Here is a 19,729-nt window from a genome sequence, read left to right on the forward strand (position 1 = left end):
GCTCGATATGATCTCGGGATGATACCAACGTGATAAGAGCTTTATCATTTTCTCGTAGCCGTACCTTCTGTAAACGAACAACAGTGACCGTACTCTACAACCGAGAGAAGATAAATTTGTGGCTTGTAAAATTTCCGGATCTCTTGTTTCGAGATAAGATAAAATCTTTTACGAAGGACAATGGGATGACAACACTGGGTTGAAAACATTTTCTTACGCTGCTGCTGGGAACGCTAGGGAGAAAAATACGGATTGGTTGAATATCCGAGGGGACACTTTTCCAAGTTGACTTGTCAAACCTAGATCGTTTTATGAAAAACATGGGTAATAACAGGCACGATATTCCGCTGATCGCTTGATCGCTTGGGCTCCCTCGAAGCTTGAGATAAGTTTTGTTTGTTGAACAATCTGTGCTAACGGATGGGCAGTGTCGACATCTGGAGGTGACATTCGTTTTTACGTGGTCCAGACCCTAGCTTAACATATTCTCTATAAGTTTTCATAGATTTTCATTTACATAGAATACTAATTTTAAGCAAAACATAAGATTTTCATTCGTAATTTGTGTTTTACAAAGTGTGTTCATGCCCCATGGCAATCCATTATTGTCATTGTCACTTCCCAAACATGGGTCACGAATCTCAATGCGTTAACGTTAACGCGAATGGATGGCTACTCTCCAGAACCTCACTGTGTACGTGAATCTACGATGATCTTCCCAGTTGCGGTGTTTGTGTTTCTGTGTCCGGTCGAAACCGTAAGTGAGATCACACTTGTGTTTTGTTTGCTTGCATAGAACAGCCTCTTATCGGCGGGAACGACGCACAGAATCTCGTCTAATCCTCATGCCGTCGGAAATATGATGCACCGCGAGTGAGACCATCATCTCCGGAGGTTCATTCGCTATTCAGTGGACGACGATCAGTATTACTTTCGTAGTCACCAGGTACAGAGTGCCGGTAAACGTCTAATCGTGTGTTTAGTTAGGAGTGTTTTTTTTAACTCGGTCGAGTCGGTGAACACTTTTTATCCGCACCAACGTCGGAATCGCTCTACTTGTGCTGGTTCGTATTTAAATATTTATTGCTGCTTTGTAATTTATGGTTTGTAAATAACCGTTCTTTCGGCTGTGGTCGTCCCGGCCTGATAGTGGCTCCAAGGAAGCAGAAAAAGAAGGTCGTACCAGGTGGGGGAGAAAGAATAAGGATATCCTTTTGTCCGTGTGAGTTGTTACGGTGACTCTTTACTACGGTGTAGATGTGAAAAAACTAAGAAAGTGATAGTTTAGTTTACATTTTGTGTGGACGAAGATAAATCGTGGCAAAACGACGCGTGTTTGTGTGACCTTGGCCGTGGAAAACAATAGGAAAAAGGAAAGTTGACACGGAAGGAATCGTGTGACAGCAGTTCTTGCAGACTGAGGGTAAAATCTTGCGAAGCGATAGCAAAACCATGGGTGGCATGGATGGTGACAAGGAAAGTAAACCGTTAATTATGTAAGTTTTCATACCTCATGCACATTTATGTCCCTTTATTTGTTGAACTTTATCCTTCAATATAGGTCTAATTCTAGGGTATTCGAAATTGCACGAATTTTAATTAAGTATGGGATATAGTGTTGAACGACAATATTCATTATCGTGTAATGTAGGAGTCAAAAATCTAAGAACAAAATTTTTTATCGGTATTGGCAGGTCTTTTTTGCATGGTAATGGTTTCTGTTTTGAACTCTTAACCCTTTCGTTACGAGCGTCATCTATAGACGACATCCGCGCGACGACCTATGTGTACGAGCGTGGTCTTTAGACGACATGAAATTCATACGGCTCTTCGATCACACCAGCTCGATGTGCATACTTTTCGGCGCAGTGTTCCGTACAGGGGTAGCACTTTGGTGGAGCACACTACCGTAATGAAAGTGTTAAGTGTGAGAGAGGAACTTTTTCTATACGAAATCATTTCATAACTAAACCTCTAATGAGATCTAGAACAAATTCCTGCTGGTTTCTCATGAAAATTTTTTTCTTATCTTCGGATGAATAGACATTGTGCCTTTGTATAACTAATTTTCACGACAATACGTGGTCGATAGCGAATAAAACAGGACTTACCATTCAGCGTAAGTTTTTGACGTAGGATTACGTCTTTCGGGAACATATTGGGGTACAAATTGAAAATCGAAAATCGAGCACATCGTGAAAATTGTCCAATTTCAAACGCTTATTGCTTAGTCGTTTCATGATGGATTGATGAGATTTTTGCGTCAATCGATTTCGGCACTCCATAACAATTTTTAACATTGAATAAAATGATATATGTCGTGAAACAAATATGGAACAATTGAAAAAACTAAAACCCCTATTCTAACGGAAATACCCACATCTGATTGGTCGAAATTAACGACACATATGGCGGTTCCCTAACAGAGACATCAAAAACAAGCTGCCCGGCGGAAATCGGCTTTGCAAATACATGAAAGTAGGGGAAACTTTTGTTCCTACCGAAATGTGTTCACTAACAGAGACATCAAAATCAAGGTGCCCGGGAAAATCGGCACTGCAAATATATGCAAGTAGTGATGTCCAAATTTTACATTCATTCGATTAACGATTAATCGTTGGGGCATTTTTCAACATTCGATTCACTCGAATAATTGTCTTTCAATATTCGATTAATCGAACGAATATTCATTTCTTGTAATAATCACGTATCACGTTGTCATTCTGGTCGCGTGGTCTATCGGATTGTCGATGTTAGAAGGTTAGATCAAAAATAATACAGCCTAACTCCTAAACTAAAAATGTTGTTAAAAATTATTCGATACAAAATTACTCGATTATAATTTCAGATATTCGATTATATAAATTAACCGAACGATTAATCAACGTCTCTATATGCAAGTCGAGGACATTTTTATATTGCAAGTAAGGTGAGTGACATGATTATTTCTAGCAAATAAAATTTAAATTTGGAACTTTAATATTGGTTGCTTCGTGAAATTTCATATCAATGACCGATAGTCTATTGTGAAAATTTAGCCCAAGTGTAATTGTAAAATTGTATATGGTAGCAGTTGTGTCAAAAATGACTTGAAATTAGATACGATTCATTTCAAATTTCATAAACAAAATCATGGATGGGTTATACCTATGATATAATCGCAAGGTTGACGTAGGACTGCCGTTGGCTTAGTAATCATTTGTGTGTTAACAAAATGAATTCCGGAGTGTAAAAACGCATGGGGGTATAAAAGTACTGCCAACTTGCATGTATCTGCAATGCCGATTTTCCCAACTTCTTGGTTTCGGAATCAGTATTGGGAAAACACATTCCAGTTTACAAAAATGCAAGCGAATGCAAAAGTACCCGCAGCTTGCTTCTATTTTGCAATTCTGATTTCCCCTGGCTCCATGGTTTAGAAAGTCTGTGTTAGGGAAACATCCATCCATTCCAGCGATCGTACCTCAATCGTTGCGCATTCATAACTGAGTGGATTTCCAAGCGGCACTCGCTTATATACCGATTGGTGTGATTTCAATAGCCTGTTTAGAAGGCTATTGAAACAAGTTTTTGGATCAAAAGTAACAAGCATATAACGCGTAGACATTTTATCTTTCGAATGAAGTGTTTATCATACCACTTCGTTCAGTTGTTTAGGAGGTATTATCGCTCAAAATCTCGCTGCTCCGGCGTAACGCTCTCAGTTTCGAAACTTTGAACTTACACCCCAGTACGTCAAAAACCAGTCCTACGTCAAAAACCAAGGTGTGTTACCACTCGAGAACGGGTCGTTCGGTTTAAGCTGTCTGTTTTGTTGTGTTCATTTTCACCCAAGGAATGTTCTTATGGCGGGAAAACATCGAAAAAGTGATTTCCCATATGCTCTACATATAGTATTAGGTGTTGATAGTCCAATTAAAATTCGCATTGGGTTGAATAAAATATAGAATAAACACTCAGATAGTAAACATTATGAAAGAAAATTACCTCTTCCATTTCAAATATGTTTTCTCTATACAGTAGAACCCCGATTATCCGCGAAATAGTCGGGCTAGCTCACCGCGGATTACGAAAATCGCGGATAAAAATTAGGTGCAGACACAAAAAAAAGATATCTAAGCGTGAAAACTATGTTTCATCAATACAAAAATCATTAAACTATCCATCTGTAAGGTCGTTTACACCAGTGATAAGATAATGTGAAAGACATGACCAAAACAAAAGAACAAAACCCTGCCGCTCACTGGCAAATTCCGGGAAGTTCTATAGAATTACAAGTGAACTCGCTTTCGCGGATAATCGAGGTTCTACTGTATTAAAGTAACATGTTCTTACTGATGACAAAAATTAATAATTGTGTTCTGTATTGATAATTATCTTATACAGGTCGGACTCGATTATCCGGAGTATTGATATTTTTTTCACTCCGGATAATCGAGTCAAAAAAAAAATTTGTTTATTGGTTTTTTTTGCATGTATTTTTTGTTTTTTGAATATAAAAGAGGAATTTGATTTTTGATTCATCCCCTTAAAGTCAGAAAACACCTTTCTCGCATGAAAAAAAAATAATTTATCCAGATTCTCTCAGGAGGTGATAGGCGATCATATTTGATGAAAAAAATCCTTCTACGCATATGTTCGAATTTCAACAATGACAGAGTTATAGAACTTTTTTCTGTTTCTGACTCTGTGAGTTTTTCTTTATTTCATCCATACGTAACACAGGAGGCATCTCGTCTAGGGTTACAGAGGGTGGTTTCCATCATATCTTATTCGGCATCGTTTTCAGGGTCACCAAATCATTATCAAAGAGTTTAACGATGTAATTCTTCAAGCATTTCCAAAATCAACAGATAGCCTAACGGAATCCTACGTCAAATATGCGGTCGTGTCTCGGACACAACCCTCCTGTGACTTTTTTTCATGCATTATAATAATGCTGATCCCCATTAATTGATTAGATCTTCACAATATTATTTCACCAATACGTCCACTCTAATGCTGCGGTTGTCTAACCTCTTGCTTCACCATTTATTGACAAGTAACACTACCCTTCGTCCAAACAGCAACAAGTTCCTCCCATAGCAGGTTGGAAGCTTGTTATGCCGTAAAGTTGTGCCTGTTCATGGTTCATTCTCCTGCACCATATTATGTCCACCTGTACTCCGCCGTATATTATTCTGAGTTCACGACATGCAATTCGTATTCAATAATAAACCTCCGCTCCGCTACGAGTCATCCTTTGCTCTTCTTTAGTTGATGAACGGTCTCTTGAACATAACTCATCGCATGGAGTTGTACGTCGTCGTTGTTCACTGTACTGGTGCAGTCTTCCTCAACGCCATCTTGGTATGCGGTCTGCCCGCCGTTCAAGTTTTAATCGTGGTGCTGTCTTCTTTTCCTTGCCCTCCAATGGTTAAGTAGTTCTGACAACTTCTGTTGATTTATTTTGCGAAAATCATCGAGATAGACCAAATTTTACCTGCTCCACTTTGTTGTTTATTGCCTGTAAACTATCTGGCACAACTGTCAATTTTGGACTTCTAAGAAATTCATCCTTGAGCGCAAGACGAACACGGGTCCATTTGGAAAATGTGCGAAATATTAGTGTGTTACTGTTTTATTATCACTTATAATAAGGTTAGAAATATATAGAAAATAAATATGTGATGTGCTACTTTCAATATTCTTGGGATCCAGAGAGATTTATTCTTAATAGCGGTGACTCTGACCTTCGACTTCTTAATTTGTTTTTAAATTGATTGAATTTCTCTCAAAATTGACAATTTTCGATAATTTTTTCTTAGAATCTATATAAATAAAAATGATTTGGTGTCCGTTCCACGCGATTAAACTTAAGAACGGAGCAACGGACTCGAACAGTCAGTATCAGGATTGATATGTCTCAGTCTGCAGTCTGTCTCATTGTGATTGCTCGAAATTATTTGAATCAGAAAAGCAATTGTGGACGGGAAGTAGTTTGCAGGGTCAGCTAGTTAGCAATAAAAAACAAAATCAATTAATTGATGTGCCCATTCCTTCTTACAATAATGTTAAGCGAAGAAAAAAAAACTTGGGGTAAGTGGCATCCACCATCCAAAGTCGGTTTTCACCCTAACGAGGCCATGTTCTGTGTCTGGTGGGATTTGATAGGGATTTTGTTGTAGAGCAATTCTACCCCAAATCAACCGGCCGCTGAGCCGACCTTTTTCGATTTTTTTTGAAACTTGGTACTTATGATGGAAACTAGAGATAAAACGGATATCCGGTAACCGTCCGACCGGATACCGGATATTAGAAACAATAAAAAAATTCTCATTAACACAAGATAAATCGTAATATAACAGCTCACTAGCACAATTCATCCATAATAAAAAACAAATTAATACTGAAATGCTCTGAAAATCTCAGAAGATTCATCGCAAGATAGTTCATATACTCTAATACGCTTTTTCCGTTTCAAGAACTCTTGAATAGTCTGACTTGAACTCGGACCCGAATAAATTGATGTTAGGTAATTTGGATCTTTCCAAAAGTTGTTGTAGATATATAGGAGTGGCCAAAACTTGTATTTTTTGTTATTTCTTTAAATGCCTAATAATACCTAATTCACTGCTCCATAAAACATCACTGTTGTGTCGTGGAATTAGTGAGTGTATGACACACTATCAGGTTATCATTCCTGGAAAGATTTTTTTAATTCTTGAATGAAAATAATTGATCAATGCTTATTTAAAATTTGTAGTTCTTACTCTTACTCGAACAGTATTAAAATTTGTTCAATTCATCCATAAAAATCTCATCATTGTAATGGAAAATCCTTATCAGAAAAAATTCTGTTCAAGATTCCTTACAAGAAACTTGATACTTTTTTAAAGAATATCCTAAAAAATGGGTTTTGAATGAATATTTGTTCTTTGACACTCAACTCCTATCTTTTTTAATTACTTTGAAAATATGCAATGTAATTCAATCAATCATTCAATCATTCAATCATTCAATCATTCACTCAAAATGTTAGAAAATCACGACCTTTACTCCACTATACTTATAAAAATTAATTAACTTTCTCCTTATAGTTGAAATATCACATTTCATCTTGAAATAAGTCATATTTGAATTATAAAAAAATGTCCAAAATTGTATATAATCGAATAATATCTGAGGGGCTCAAAATGACATGTTCGATTTTCTCTCCATCGACTTTCTCTTTTGGTCATAACTTAGTTGCAAACATATTCCCAGTTTATTAGACAATGGGAAGGGTTAATTTCCATGAATGAGAACAAAGAATATATTGTGCAGCTGTGAATTAAATTTTATAAGATTAGAAATGATAATTAGCTTGATAAACCGTTTTTTTTTTTTTTATCTTCGCTTATTTTTCGTCGGCCTATTTCCGCCACTTTTGTGCCAATCACCGACATCAGGGAGGCGACTCCACCTGTTCCTACCTATCAGACTCAACAACTCATGAGCCGGGCCAACTTCTTTTACTTCCGCTCCGAAGGAAGACGTAACCAGAGATTTTTCGCCTCAGAAAATCCCAACGACGCCAGCTGGGATTGAACCCAGGCCGATCGGATTGTGAGGCTGTTACGCTAACCATACAACCACTGGCGCCGTCTTGATAAACCGTTGATTGAGTGAATATCGTCCCAGTTCTTCCACAAGATCGGAATTGTGACTAATTTTTGAAACGGTTTGTAACCGGAAAACCTTCGATTTGTGAAGTGTGGACGATAGGTCAGTGTAAAAGTAATGAAAAGGTATTCGGGAGCTGTATATGAAATACGTGTGGTCTTGTTGATGGTTGACTAAAGAACTGACTTTATTGTCAAATGTGACTGACATTTATCAGTCGGCGCAGGCATTACCTGCGTTACGAACGGAGTCCAGCTCCGACTACACTGTAACAATGTTCAGTATTAAAGGTAGACATAACAGTCAGAACCTCAATTATCGGTTTCTATAGCAAAATCAAGATGGAACGTTTTTGCAGCTGAGTTATTCACGAAAGAAGAAAATGATGAAGAAATTTTCGATCATTCACACCCCTTTCCTTCTGAGCCCCTGATATAATCGAGGCTGTTTATAATCAAGTCCGCCCTGTATATAATTTTCCATGTCGAATCCCATGTAAATTCCATCCCTTGTGTTACTTTTCGGAAATGTTTACGATTTCACAAGTATTCCAATTTCAAAAATTTTCAAAAATTCATGTCTCCATTTTGGTGAGTTTACTACGGTACCGTGCGTCAAAATTTGTTAAATTGAAAGGATTTTCCAATCAAAATATGCAGAAAATATCGAAGGCGGGGTGTTTTGAGACATAAAATTTTCAATATCAAATTCAATTTTTGAGTAAGATTCTTTAACCGTGCATTTAAGATATTATTTTTCCCAAATATCTTTTTTTATTTTTTCAACAACCTTGTCAAACATCATATTTCAATCAGACATCTGGATTTCGAGTTACGATTTTTTGGAAGAAATACCAATGATTTGAAATATGCCCTCTCAAAAATCAGTCGTAATTGAAATTAGTCATATGATAATGATAACTGGGATTTCAATTAAAATAATAATGAGCCTCGGGAAATCGTCATTGAAAAATAGATACATGTATTTTGGCACTCCAGAATGTGTGCGGACTTCAACAACGGTATGAACACAATGCTTTGGCTTATTCAAGACTGCATTAGCAGGTATCCCTTCCCGTCTTCAGCTCATTGATCTTCTACGTATACTACGTAAATGATGAACAAGTGAATTGAAAAACATAATTTCATTGTCCTACGTCGAAAATGCGGTTGTGTCCCAGAATCAACCTCCTTCTTTTTTTCAGCCATTCCACCGATATAGTTCTCAGATTTCTGTGAAAAGTGGTTGATTTGTTCTTCATCGCAAAATATTAGACCCGTATTTTTTATTATTTTCTATTTTCTTTTTTTTTTATTATTCTAGGGTGACGCGGGAAATCAATTTTTTCGCCTTTTCCCAAAAACGACTTTTTTTTCGAAAATTCATAACTTTTGAACTACTGAACCGATTTAGCTGATCGACATATCAAATTGAAGTCAATAATCTAATCTTATTTGCGATTTTTTGCGAAAAATTTGATTTTTCACTGTTGTAATTATTGATTTTGTTAGTTTTTCAAAGTTTTCTTGGTTAAAGATAGAGGACGCCATATTTTTTTTTATATTTTTTCTTGAATCCTGAGATTTTTTTACATAACATATCCAAAAATCAATGATGCATCTGTTTTCGTTTTTGAGTCATGATATTTAAAATGTAACTTGTTTTCAGTCTTCGTTCAATATTTCTGTGCGACTAGAATCCAATGCTTTCGCAAGTGTAATATTTTTTTAAAAAAGACCAGCTTAAATTTTATATGTTTATTATTTGAATCGGTCCGAAAGTTCAGAAGATATGAATTTTGAAAGAGTAATTTTTGAAAGAAAAGGCAAAAATTATTTTCGGATCATCGGACTTTGAAAAATAGTAACTTAAAAACAAAAAAAAAATACATCTCTGATTTTTGGACATGTTATATAAAAAAACTCAGTTTTCAAGGAAAAATATAAAAAAATATATAGCCCTCTAGTCCAAAGCCATAAACCAACAAAAAGCTAATACAATCAATAATTACGCCAACAAAATCAATTTTTTTTGCAAGTATAATTTAAAAAAAAAAGACAACTAATTGTCTTTAATTTGAAATGTCGATAATCTGAATCGGTCCAGTAGTGCAAAAGTTATGAATTAAAAAAAATCATTTTTCGAAAAAGAAGAAAAAAATGGATTTTTTTAACCACCCTAAAATGGAAATGGGCACCCTAATGAAAAAACAAAAAAAAATACGGGTCTAATATTTTTCGATAAAGTCAAAATACCATTTTTCACGAAAATCTGAGAACCACTACATCGGTTTGGCATGTAATGGCTGTTTTCGTATGCTTCAAGAATTCGAATGATCCGATTAGGCTGGTTTCTTTCGGGCGATTGCTTTCATGCGGTTCAAGTCAGGGATGCCAGCTGTTTTTTTTTTCAAATATCTTAACATGGTACGAAAAATTGTTTTCAAATGCCTTCACGATCATATCGGAGGAAACTAAAATTGACTTTGGAACAAAGTAGTAGTAGAAGTGGCTTATTCAACGTTGTATATAGCGCATTTCTGTAAACTTACCTTGAGGTTTCGAAGTTCACTTCCATAAATGAGAACAAAGAATATACTGTGCAACTATGGACTAAATTTTATAAGTTTAGAAATGATAATTAGCTTGATAAACCGTTGATTGAGTTAATATCGTCCCAGTTCTTCCCCAAAAACAGAATTGTGATAACCATATTTGTAAAACTAATTATTGAAACGGTATGTAACCGGAAAACCTTCGATTTGTGATGTGGTCGTTTGAAATATCTAGCTTAATTTTTTGTATAGTATAGGCCCAAGATAATAAAAATGTCACAATCATTCGAATTCTCGATTGCAAATGAACTAATGTCTTCTAGAGACAATATGTCTTCAGACCGCTTGAAGTTCTCCATAATTTGAAGTGAAAGTTGCTTTGTTGTTGAATTCATTCTATGCGCTTGTGGATTTCTAGCTAGGATAGCTGTAGATAATCGAGTCTATATATAAACGAATCTGTCTGTATATTGGAGTATGATCTGTATTGAAAAAAAAATTGGTAAGTTTCACTTCATTTAAAAAAAAACCTATGCGTCTCCATAATGGCAGTTCCGATAATTTGAATAGATAGAGACGTGACGGATTTCGCGCCAACTCGTCTGTAAGATTGGCATGACCCTCTCAGAAGTTAATGGATCTTTCTAGGCGTAAAAGGCTAAAGGGCTAAATATTTTTGATCATTTTATTATACAATTTTTTTACTCGAAAATGGTAAGTCCTACAAAAAAGTGACATATGGAAGAGTTTTAGGAAAATAATTGAATTTTCAGAAAAAATACTCAAAAAATAGTTTTTGAAATCATACACAGAAAAAATTCGATTTCAAAAACTAAAAGTCGATTATCTCAAAATGATCATCTCTGATTTTGATGAAATGGTAGATACATATTTATCTACCATTTATCTGCCATTTCATTAAAATCTGAGATGACCATTTTGAGAAAATCGACTTTCAGTTTTGCAAATCGATTTTTTCCAGTGTAGGATTTCATAAAATATTTTTTTTGTATTTGAAAATTCAATTATTTTCCTAAAACTCTTCCATAGATCACTTTTTTGTAGGACTTACCATTTTTGAGTAAAAAAAAATTATAAAAAAATCATCAAAATATTTAGCCCCTTCCATATGTTAGTCTAGATAAATTCTCGGAAAACTAAGTATGTCAAGTTGCTTAATTAGGTAAGGTATTCACGCCTAGAAAGTCTTATTAAGTTCTGAGAGGGTCATGCCAACATCTGGTCGAGTTGGCGCGAAATCCGTCTCGTATGGTTTGTTTTTAGATGAAACAACACTTAAATTTAAAAAAAATCCTTGTAGCTTCAATCATTAATGTACAAAAGATTGAAAGAGAAATAAAAGTGCGTGACCGGAAAAAAATCGCAAAAGAAATAATAAATAACGGAGAAAAAAGCTTAACGTCATGAAAGTCTACTAGGAATATTCTCACGCGAAAAAAACATCATGAGTATAAATGTCACACGGAAAAAAGCGGCATTTTTATTATAAATTATTTTCTTTTGTAATGAAATTTATTCTGAGGTCAATGTGATGGGGCCGAAATCCCCATCTAGCGAAGACGAGGAATCGAGACGACCGGAATCCGCCGAGAAGACGCGATCCGAGTAGATCGCCGGCCCGCCGTCGGAAGCGGGGGCCTCTCGCAAGAAAACTTATATTTCACGGATTTCCCGGTTAGTCTGAAACATAGGCTACGATCCTTTAGTAAGGTTTATGTTTGCCTGGTGCATTACGTTTGCTCGGTTACTTTTCAAATATCTGTATTTAAAACATAGTTTTATAAGGCTTAATAAAGCCATAATGTATATGACAGTCCATAACAGTTAAGTTAACAATGTAATCCAAAAATTATGCAAGGAAAACTTCGGTGCAGCATGCAGCAAATGCAACAAATTATGAGAAACTATGACTGACTTGACTTGTGCATGTACGTGTTCGATTTCCCACCAGTCCTCGTCAGTGGTAAGAAGTCCTTGGTAATCGCTGCTGCATGTTGTTGTTGTTGTTGTTGTCGGTGCAGTTGTTGGCGGTAAACAAACACCGTTTGTGACACGTTGTGTGCAATTAGACAAACATTTCACATATGCAAAAGAGGCGAAATTAGCTTGCGTGCATAAACATTTGCAAAGCCCCGTTTCAGAAGTGGTTTCAAAACAAATGAACTCGTAAACTTTTACTTCACCTGGTTTATGGCACATGCCATACTGAATGTTGCAATGAATTTTCTCACACCTCACCTCACGCTCGTAAGCACCAAACGCTCGCTGTTTTCCTGGGGAATTTACACGATTGACCTAAAAGTTATCCATCACTACTAGCTGGGAAGCCCGAGGGGTCCCCGCATAGTTTTCCCGAAGTAATTATTTTTTATTACTCAAAGTTTCTCCCGGGAACGCTGTGAACTCGTCAACCAAGGATTTTTGTTTTGCGCCAATCGATCCGGAAGCGCTCGGGGAGAGAGAGGATGAAAAAAATAAAGGCCACGCATAAAATATTTAATTTCAAGGCACCGGAAAATACTTTGGGAAATCTCTATTAAATTTCGCACTCCAGTTTCGCTGCTGGTTGCACAACACGTCGCATCCGTGGTTTAGGGAATGAGGGGGATGAGTTCCTAACCTATACTTGACGTGGTCACGTCGAGGAAAAGTTCCAAAATGAGGGATTCTTCCCAGTGCCGTCACTGCCATCACTGTTCCTGTCCCGGTGACTTCTACGGGATTGGTACTATACTCGTACACACTAGCGGCAGCTGGTGGTGCGGAACAATCCATTCCCAGTCCTTCACGGCAGGATGGTTCCCGCGAAACGATTTCATGAAGTGAAAATAACTGAAAAACTTTGTTTCGAAACAATGCGAGATATTGGTGGTGGTGGTTGCTCTTCGTTTCGCTTCAGTGAGTGTGGGAATACGGCAATGCGCGACTCTTGTCCGCTCCGTGAGGGGGCACCCAGACATTCGGAGTAGGTGGCATTATTTAGGGGCTGCATGAACATGAATTCCCATTCCTAAACTATTTGGATGTCTTACTAAGCTGAAATTTGTCTGAAACATAGTGTTTTTTTTATAAAAACTACAAAAATCATGATGTTTTATTGAATTTTTTTGGATTGTCTACCTATCCAAGTGATCTGTGAGGTTCGGTGATCTGCTATCCGAACAGAAGGCTTTGAAGGTGGATTATAACCTGCTGAAAACCAACGTTCAATCGATATCAATGGAACAAAAATCATTGAGGGAGCGTGTCGTCCACCTAGAAGGAGAACTTGATCGGGTTAATCGAGCTGCGATCGCCAAAAATGCAATAATACTGGGGATTCCATCGAAAAGTGGCGAAAATATAACAGAAATAGTTCGGTCATTCGCTGCTAAACTTGGTTGCCATTTACCAGATGATGCAATTGTGGAAACTCGTCGATTAATAACGAAAAACTTTAATGCAATTGATGGCATAGCAGCTCCAATTAGAGTATGTTTCAAGGATGATAAGATTAAGGAGGATCTGTTTGCAAAAAAGAAAATTCGTGGGCAGTTGCTCTCTTCTGACATGAATGAATCATTCTCTAACCCTGTAAGGAGAATAGTTTTGAGGGATGAGCTAACTTCGTTTGGAATGAAACTGAAGTCCGCGAACAAAAGGAACTTGCAGAGTGGAAGTTTATTTGGCCTGGTCGTTATGGAGCGGTTCTTGCAAAGCGTACTGAGAATTCGAAAGTTGCATTTATACGAAATCGAGCTGACCTTGAAATGTTGGAGAAGAATGGATCGAAGAGACAACGGAACTCATCAGGGAATTTGAATAGTCCTTCCTCGCCTGCGGGACCATCTCCAAAACGCTAGTGTTAGGAGTGGAATTTCGAATCGCCGTATACAAATTTTATTATTAAATATGTATTGTAATAAGAGCTATATTTGTATTGAAGATTGGATCAAAAATAAACATACTTATAATACAAATTCCTCATTTAGAATACTTCAGTTCAACATACGAGGGATCAATGAGCTGACTAAATTTGACAGCTTGAAAGAAATACTGCATAGATATGAAAATCGTATTGATGTTATCGTGTTGGGTGAAACCTGGCTTAAAGCTGACCGAACGAACCTGTACCAAATCGATGGATATAGAGGATTATTCTCTTGCCGAGACAGCTCTAACGGTGGACTAGCTGTGTTTGTGCACAATGATCTAGATGTTGATGTGTGTAGAAATGTAACGATAGATGGATTTCAACACATACATTGTCGATTGAAATCACAGGGAAAGGCAACTAATTTGCATGCGGTCTATAGACCTCCTTCTTTTGATGCCAGAAAATTTTTGTATGAAATAGATAATATGGTCTCGGAATCAAACAGCGGCGATAGAAGTATTTTAGTCGGCGATATGAACATCCCAACAAACATCACCTCTAATAACATAGTGTGTGAATATATGCGAATGTTAGAAACATACAATATACGGATAACTAACACGATTGTAACGAGGCCTATCAGTAACAATATATTAGATCATGTAGCTTGCTCAGACACTTTAACTGAATCTGTTGTAAATGAAACTGTATTCACTGAGCTAAGCGATCATTGCCTGATTTGCACATCATTCAATATGACATGCCATACCTCAATAAAACTTCTGACGAAACGAATCGTTAACCATTCTCGCTTGGATGACCGATTTAGACAAACCATAGCAAATCTTCCACACAATTCATCTGCTAACGAAAAACTAACATATGTAATAAATGGATACAAAGCGAATTTAGAAGAATGCACAAAAACAGTCTCAGCTAAAGCCAAACTCAAAGGTTTCTGCCCCTGGATGTCGCTTGATTTATGGAGGTTGATCAAAGTGAAGGATAATGTGCGATTCACATAGAACGTTACGGAAAAGAACGTCTACGTTCCGTCAACGTCTCCACCAATTCACACATGCAATCAATGCTTGCATCAGCACCGTCACGTCAAATGTCAAACGAATGATTTATTCAATGTTATTCATGGTGACGCCATCTACAACAATTTTAAATTGCAATGCCCTCTTTCAAATCAGCATGCCTAGAATCAGTCCTAAATTTAGAAAAAATAAGTGAAAATAATTGAACTATACTATTATATGCCTAAAACCTGTAGTCCCGACCCTTTTTTAACAATAAAAATATATAGACTGTTTTTCTCAGCTAGTCGTGAATTGATTTTGACTGAGAAATTTGAAACTGGGAGATATGTTGGCATAAAAAATGCAGCCAAAATCAAAACAAAAGCCGAGATACAAAGTCCAGACAAAAACCACCTCTGTCTCCGTCAATTATTCTTTTCTACAAATCCTGCCGGTCGTTTTCGTTGAACGTATGCTGACGGGTCGTTACGTTGCCGGTGTATGTGAATGTTTTCATATGAATTGCATGGTAGAATAACTGACGCAACGAAACGTGACGGGACGAGAACGTGACGTGGATGTTGTATGTGAATCGTACTTAATGCTCTTAAACGTAAACGTAGAAATCCGGACGACGTACATGCATCAGAGATACTAACACACGTTTCGAAGATGCTACAAGAAAGGAAAGTGAAAGCCAAGCGCGAATATTACGAACGGATATTGAGTGGTAATAATCAGAAAATGGTATGGAATCTCATTAACGACGTGACACGAAATAAGGACAATCACAATAAATTGATCACGTTACGTGACGGCACGCAAATAATAACGGATCCGAGTTACATTTGTACTAAGTTCAATGAATTCTTCTGCGATGTTGGACCTAGCCTTGCTTACACGATCAATACTAATAGGAACATTAATCGATTTGAAACCATGCAACCACTACAGTCTTCGATGTTTCTAAGACCTACCTCTCTTAATGAGGTAATCGTTATAATCAACCAATTGGATTCTAAGAAAGCATCTGGACCAGACTCTATGCCAGTGTCATTCATCAAAAAACATCAGGAGTTTTTCTCGTCACTGCTGGTAGACGTATTTAATGAAATTATCTATACTGGCCAATTCCCGGGCTGCCTTAAAATTGCTCGTGTAGTGCCCATCTATAAGTCAGGTGATCCGAAGAACATGAATAATTACAGACCTATATCCACATTATCTATAATGGATAAAATACTAGAAAAACTTATTGTGTTCAGGATTGTGGAATTCATCACTCATAATCGTATATTATACAACCACCAATATGGGTTTAGGCAAGGTTCTAGTACGTTGACTGCGTGTAATGAACTAGTTGAAGAGATTTATGAGGCTTTAGATAATAAAAAACATGTTGGAGCCTTATTCATCGATTTAAAAAAGGCTTTCGATACGGTGGATCATCAGCTACTTATTAAGAAGATGGAAGCATATGGTATGAGAGGTAATGTCGGGAATTTATTGGAAAGCTATCTTACAAACCGTTGTCAATTTGTAACAATTGGAGATTGCTGTAGCACGTTACGACACATCTCAACTGGAGTACCGCAAGGAAGCAATTTGGGCCCTATATTATTTTTGCTCTTCATTAACGACCTAGCAAAACTAAAGCTTCATGGTAAATTGCGACTCTTTGTTGATGACACCGCTGTCTTTAATCCCGGTACAGATACTTGAACTATCCGTAATCATATCAAAGAAGACCTGGAAACATTGTTGGAGTTCTTCAACGAAAATGTATTGTCCCTAAATCTAATGAAAACGAAGTACATGATGATACACAGTCCTAGGAGAAGTATTCCTGATCATACTCCGATCACGATTCATGGCCATGATTTGGAAGAAGTTTCTCAGTACGAGTTCTTAGGACTAACCTTAGATTACACTATGCGATGGACTGCACATATCAATTCTTTGAAAAGGAAAGTTGGCTCCTTGTGCGGTTTGTTACGGAAAATTTCACCGTTTATGCCACAATTATGCCTAAAAAACATGTATTTTGGATTAGTTCAATCCCGACTGCAGTATCTCGTGGCAAACTGGGGTTCTGCTAGCAAATCAAATCTGCGAGAGTTGCAAGTTCTACAAAACCGATGCTTAAAAGTTGTTCTGCGGAAACCGTTCTTGTATCCCACCGCTAACTTGTACTCAAACATAAATGATTCACTGCTTCCAATAAAAGCACTTCATGAATTGCAAATCTTGGAACAAATGCAAAAAATCATCAGTGACCCTTCATTACATCATAATACAGTTTTACGAAGAGGTAATTTGACACGAGTAACCAGACAAGCCGGAAATTTTGCTGTAATGAGATCAAACACGGAACTAGGGAAGAAAAGGTTTACCTATCTAGGAACCAAGCTGTACAACAACCTTACGGAACAGATAAAAAGTATTCGCCGTATTAAAACTTTCAAAGCCGTCGTTCGTACCAAGCTGAAACAGAACGTTCTGAGATATATTTGACGCTCCTGGTCTTGTGAACTTCAATGGTTGTATTTTAAGGCATTCGACATCGTTTTCTCGATGTGAAATGCTTTTGTTCTACTCGAGTAATTCTTCCCGTGAACAACAATCTGTGATGTAGTATCCTGACGCAGCGATCAAGCGGGAAACTTAACGGTCCCTGGAGCAGCATCCCGACACCAAGCGGAAAATAGATTTTGTAAGGTAAAAGACTGGTATATGTCTGGCCGAAGCCAGTGATACTGCGCGCCTAATGTAGCCTAAACAGTTCTAGAACTCCCTCATCCGTCAAAAACTTCAGTTCTGCCGGAGCATTTTTTCACGCGGACAACGAACACGATTGAAGACTTCCATCCTTGACCATGCCTCTTCTGTGCCGCTGCCACCGCCCAACCTGCAACTAGGTCATCTGCTGATGCATCTTCGTGATACAATCCCGTCCTCTATACGCCATGGAGATCTGTCGGTTGTACTGCTTCCTGGCGCGAAGGCCAAGCGGAACTCCCATTTTTGCCAGGAAACACCTCAACTGCAATCACTTCCTGCTTATGAAAACCGCACATCCGTAGCTGTCAACCGATACGCCAAGTCTCATAGTTTGTCATTTTAAACATAAATATTGGAAACAGTTGAATTTGTGTTATGAATTAGTTTTTGAATTAACTATAAAATAGGATAGTGTGCTTCCTTTAAAGAGATTTGTTCTCACTGGAAGCGTATAATTTGTTGTAATCTATCTTAAATAAAGTGCTATTGAAAATAAAAAAAAAAAAGAAAAATTTTATATTGCGAAATTTTGCCGGTGATAATCACTTCAATCGAAAAATAAAATGTCCAAAAGTTATGTGCTTGTTAGTTTCTGACTGGAAAACTTGTTCAAATAACTTAAAATTTGTTTGAAAACAGGCTATTGAAACCACACAAATCTGTCCAACTTCTATAAGACCACCTTGAATATATTTCGTTGTAACACAAACAGTTAGAAATTCAACAAGATATTTTCATACATTGTTGAATGCTTAGAATAAAGTAAATAAAGAATAAAGACTAAAGTATATTTAACGTCAATTTCGTCCAAAGAGTCGTTGTCTTCGAAATTGCGAACTTAAGTTCATCATCCACGATGTGCTGCTTTCCCTTAGCGTGGATTCTGCGTGCTTGGATCCTCCAAAGATTTTCAACAGGATTAAAGTCTGGATAGCTAACCGGGTAGTTCAATAAGTCTAGTTTTTGTTTCTTATTCCATTGTTTAGTTTCCTGGCTGGTATAAATAGTGGCATTGTTTTGCGACGATATCTACGCAAAAACGATAGGAGAGAGAGGTCCCAGAACTTGTATGTAATCCTTGCTATTGATTTTGAAGGATGTGAAAGCTACTCTTGAGTTTTCCAGTTGCACAGAACCCACAAAACCATGCACGAGCCTCCACCAAAGCTCCTGGTTAAAAATACTGTTTCTCCTTCCGTAAATAACACCAGTACCCGTTGAAACCATCAGGATAATCCAAATTGAATTTTTTTTCGTCACCGAAAATAACCTTTAAAAGTTAAAAGTAAAAAAAATTACCGTCTTACATTGAAGAACTGTTCATTATGGTACAGGGAAACTTCGATATAACGTACATTTCACTTTCAAAATTGTACGTTTTATCGAAGCATAATTAAGAATTAAGAAACATAGCTGATATTACTTTATTGTGATGCTGTTTGGGTAGAGTTAGTGAATGATGATGAACCTTTCTCATGATGTTCAAAACAAAAACATTTTCCTTGTAACAGTGTCCGTCTTCCAATGTTTGGGAGACTTGTTGGTTGTTTTTTTTTGTTCTATTCATATAATTTTCGTTCGGAATTAAAAAACATTTTTTTAGGGAAAATTATTTTAATTTTTAATGTTTTTTTTTATTTTGTTAGGAAAGATAAAACTATTTCCTATATTTCGTTCTCTGACTTAAATTTTGTAGGTCTTATAGTTTAAAAAAAAAAAAATTTCGAAAAAAAGGAAAAAAAAAATTCAAAAAACTTCTAACTTATTAACTGTTAGAACTACAGAATTTTATTATATAAATGGTCCATACAACTATCAACAAGTCTCCCATACATTCAAAGAAGGTTA

At 36.8% G+C, this 19,729-nt stretch overlaps 1 protein-coding gene across 2 annotated transcripts in view; it reads left to right on the forward strand.

Annotated features, from left to right (window-relative positions):
* Window positions 1-461: 461 nt before the first annotated feature.
* LOC129775304 (proton-coupled zinc antiporter SLC30A2-like) overlaps window positions 462-19,729 on the forward strand; it is a 132,050-nt gene continuing 112,782 nt past the window's right edge. Inside the window, exons 1-2 of one of the 2 annotated variants that reach the window (XM_055779883.1) lie at window positions 462-1,064; window positions 1,151-1,496. In XM_055779883.1, the coding sequence (XP_055635858.1) occupies window positions 1,453-1,496 (44 nt within the window). In that variant the 5' untranslated portion in view covers window positions 462-1,064; window positions 1,151-1,452. Of the gene's footprint in view, window positions 1,497-19,729 lie in introns of both variants that reach the window. The other variant, XM_055779882.1, reaches the window with a different exon arrangement.

The sequence above is a fragment of the Toxorhynchites rutilus genome, chromosome 3 (assembly GCF_029784135.1).
Source record: "Toxorhynchites rutilus septentrionalis strain SRP chromosome 3, ASM2978413v1, whole genome shotgun sequence".
Lineage (NCBI taxonomy): Eukaryota > Metazoa > Arthropoda > Insecta > Diptera > Culicidae > Toxorhynchites > Toxorhynchites rutilus.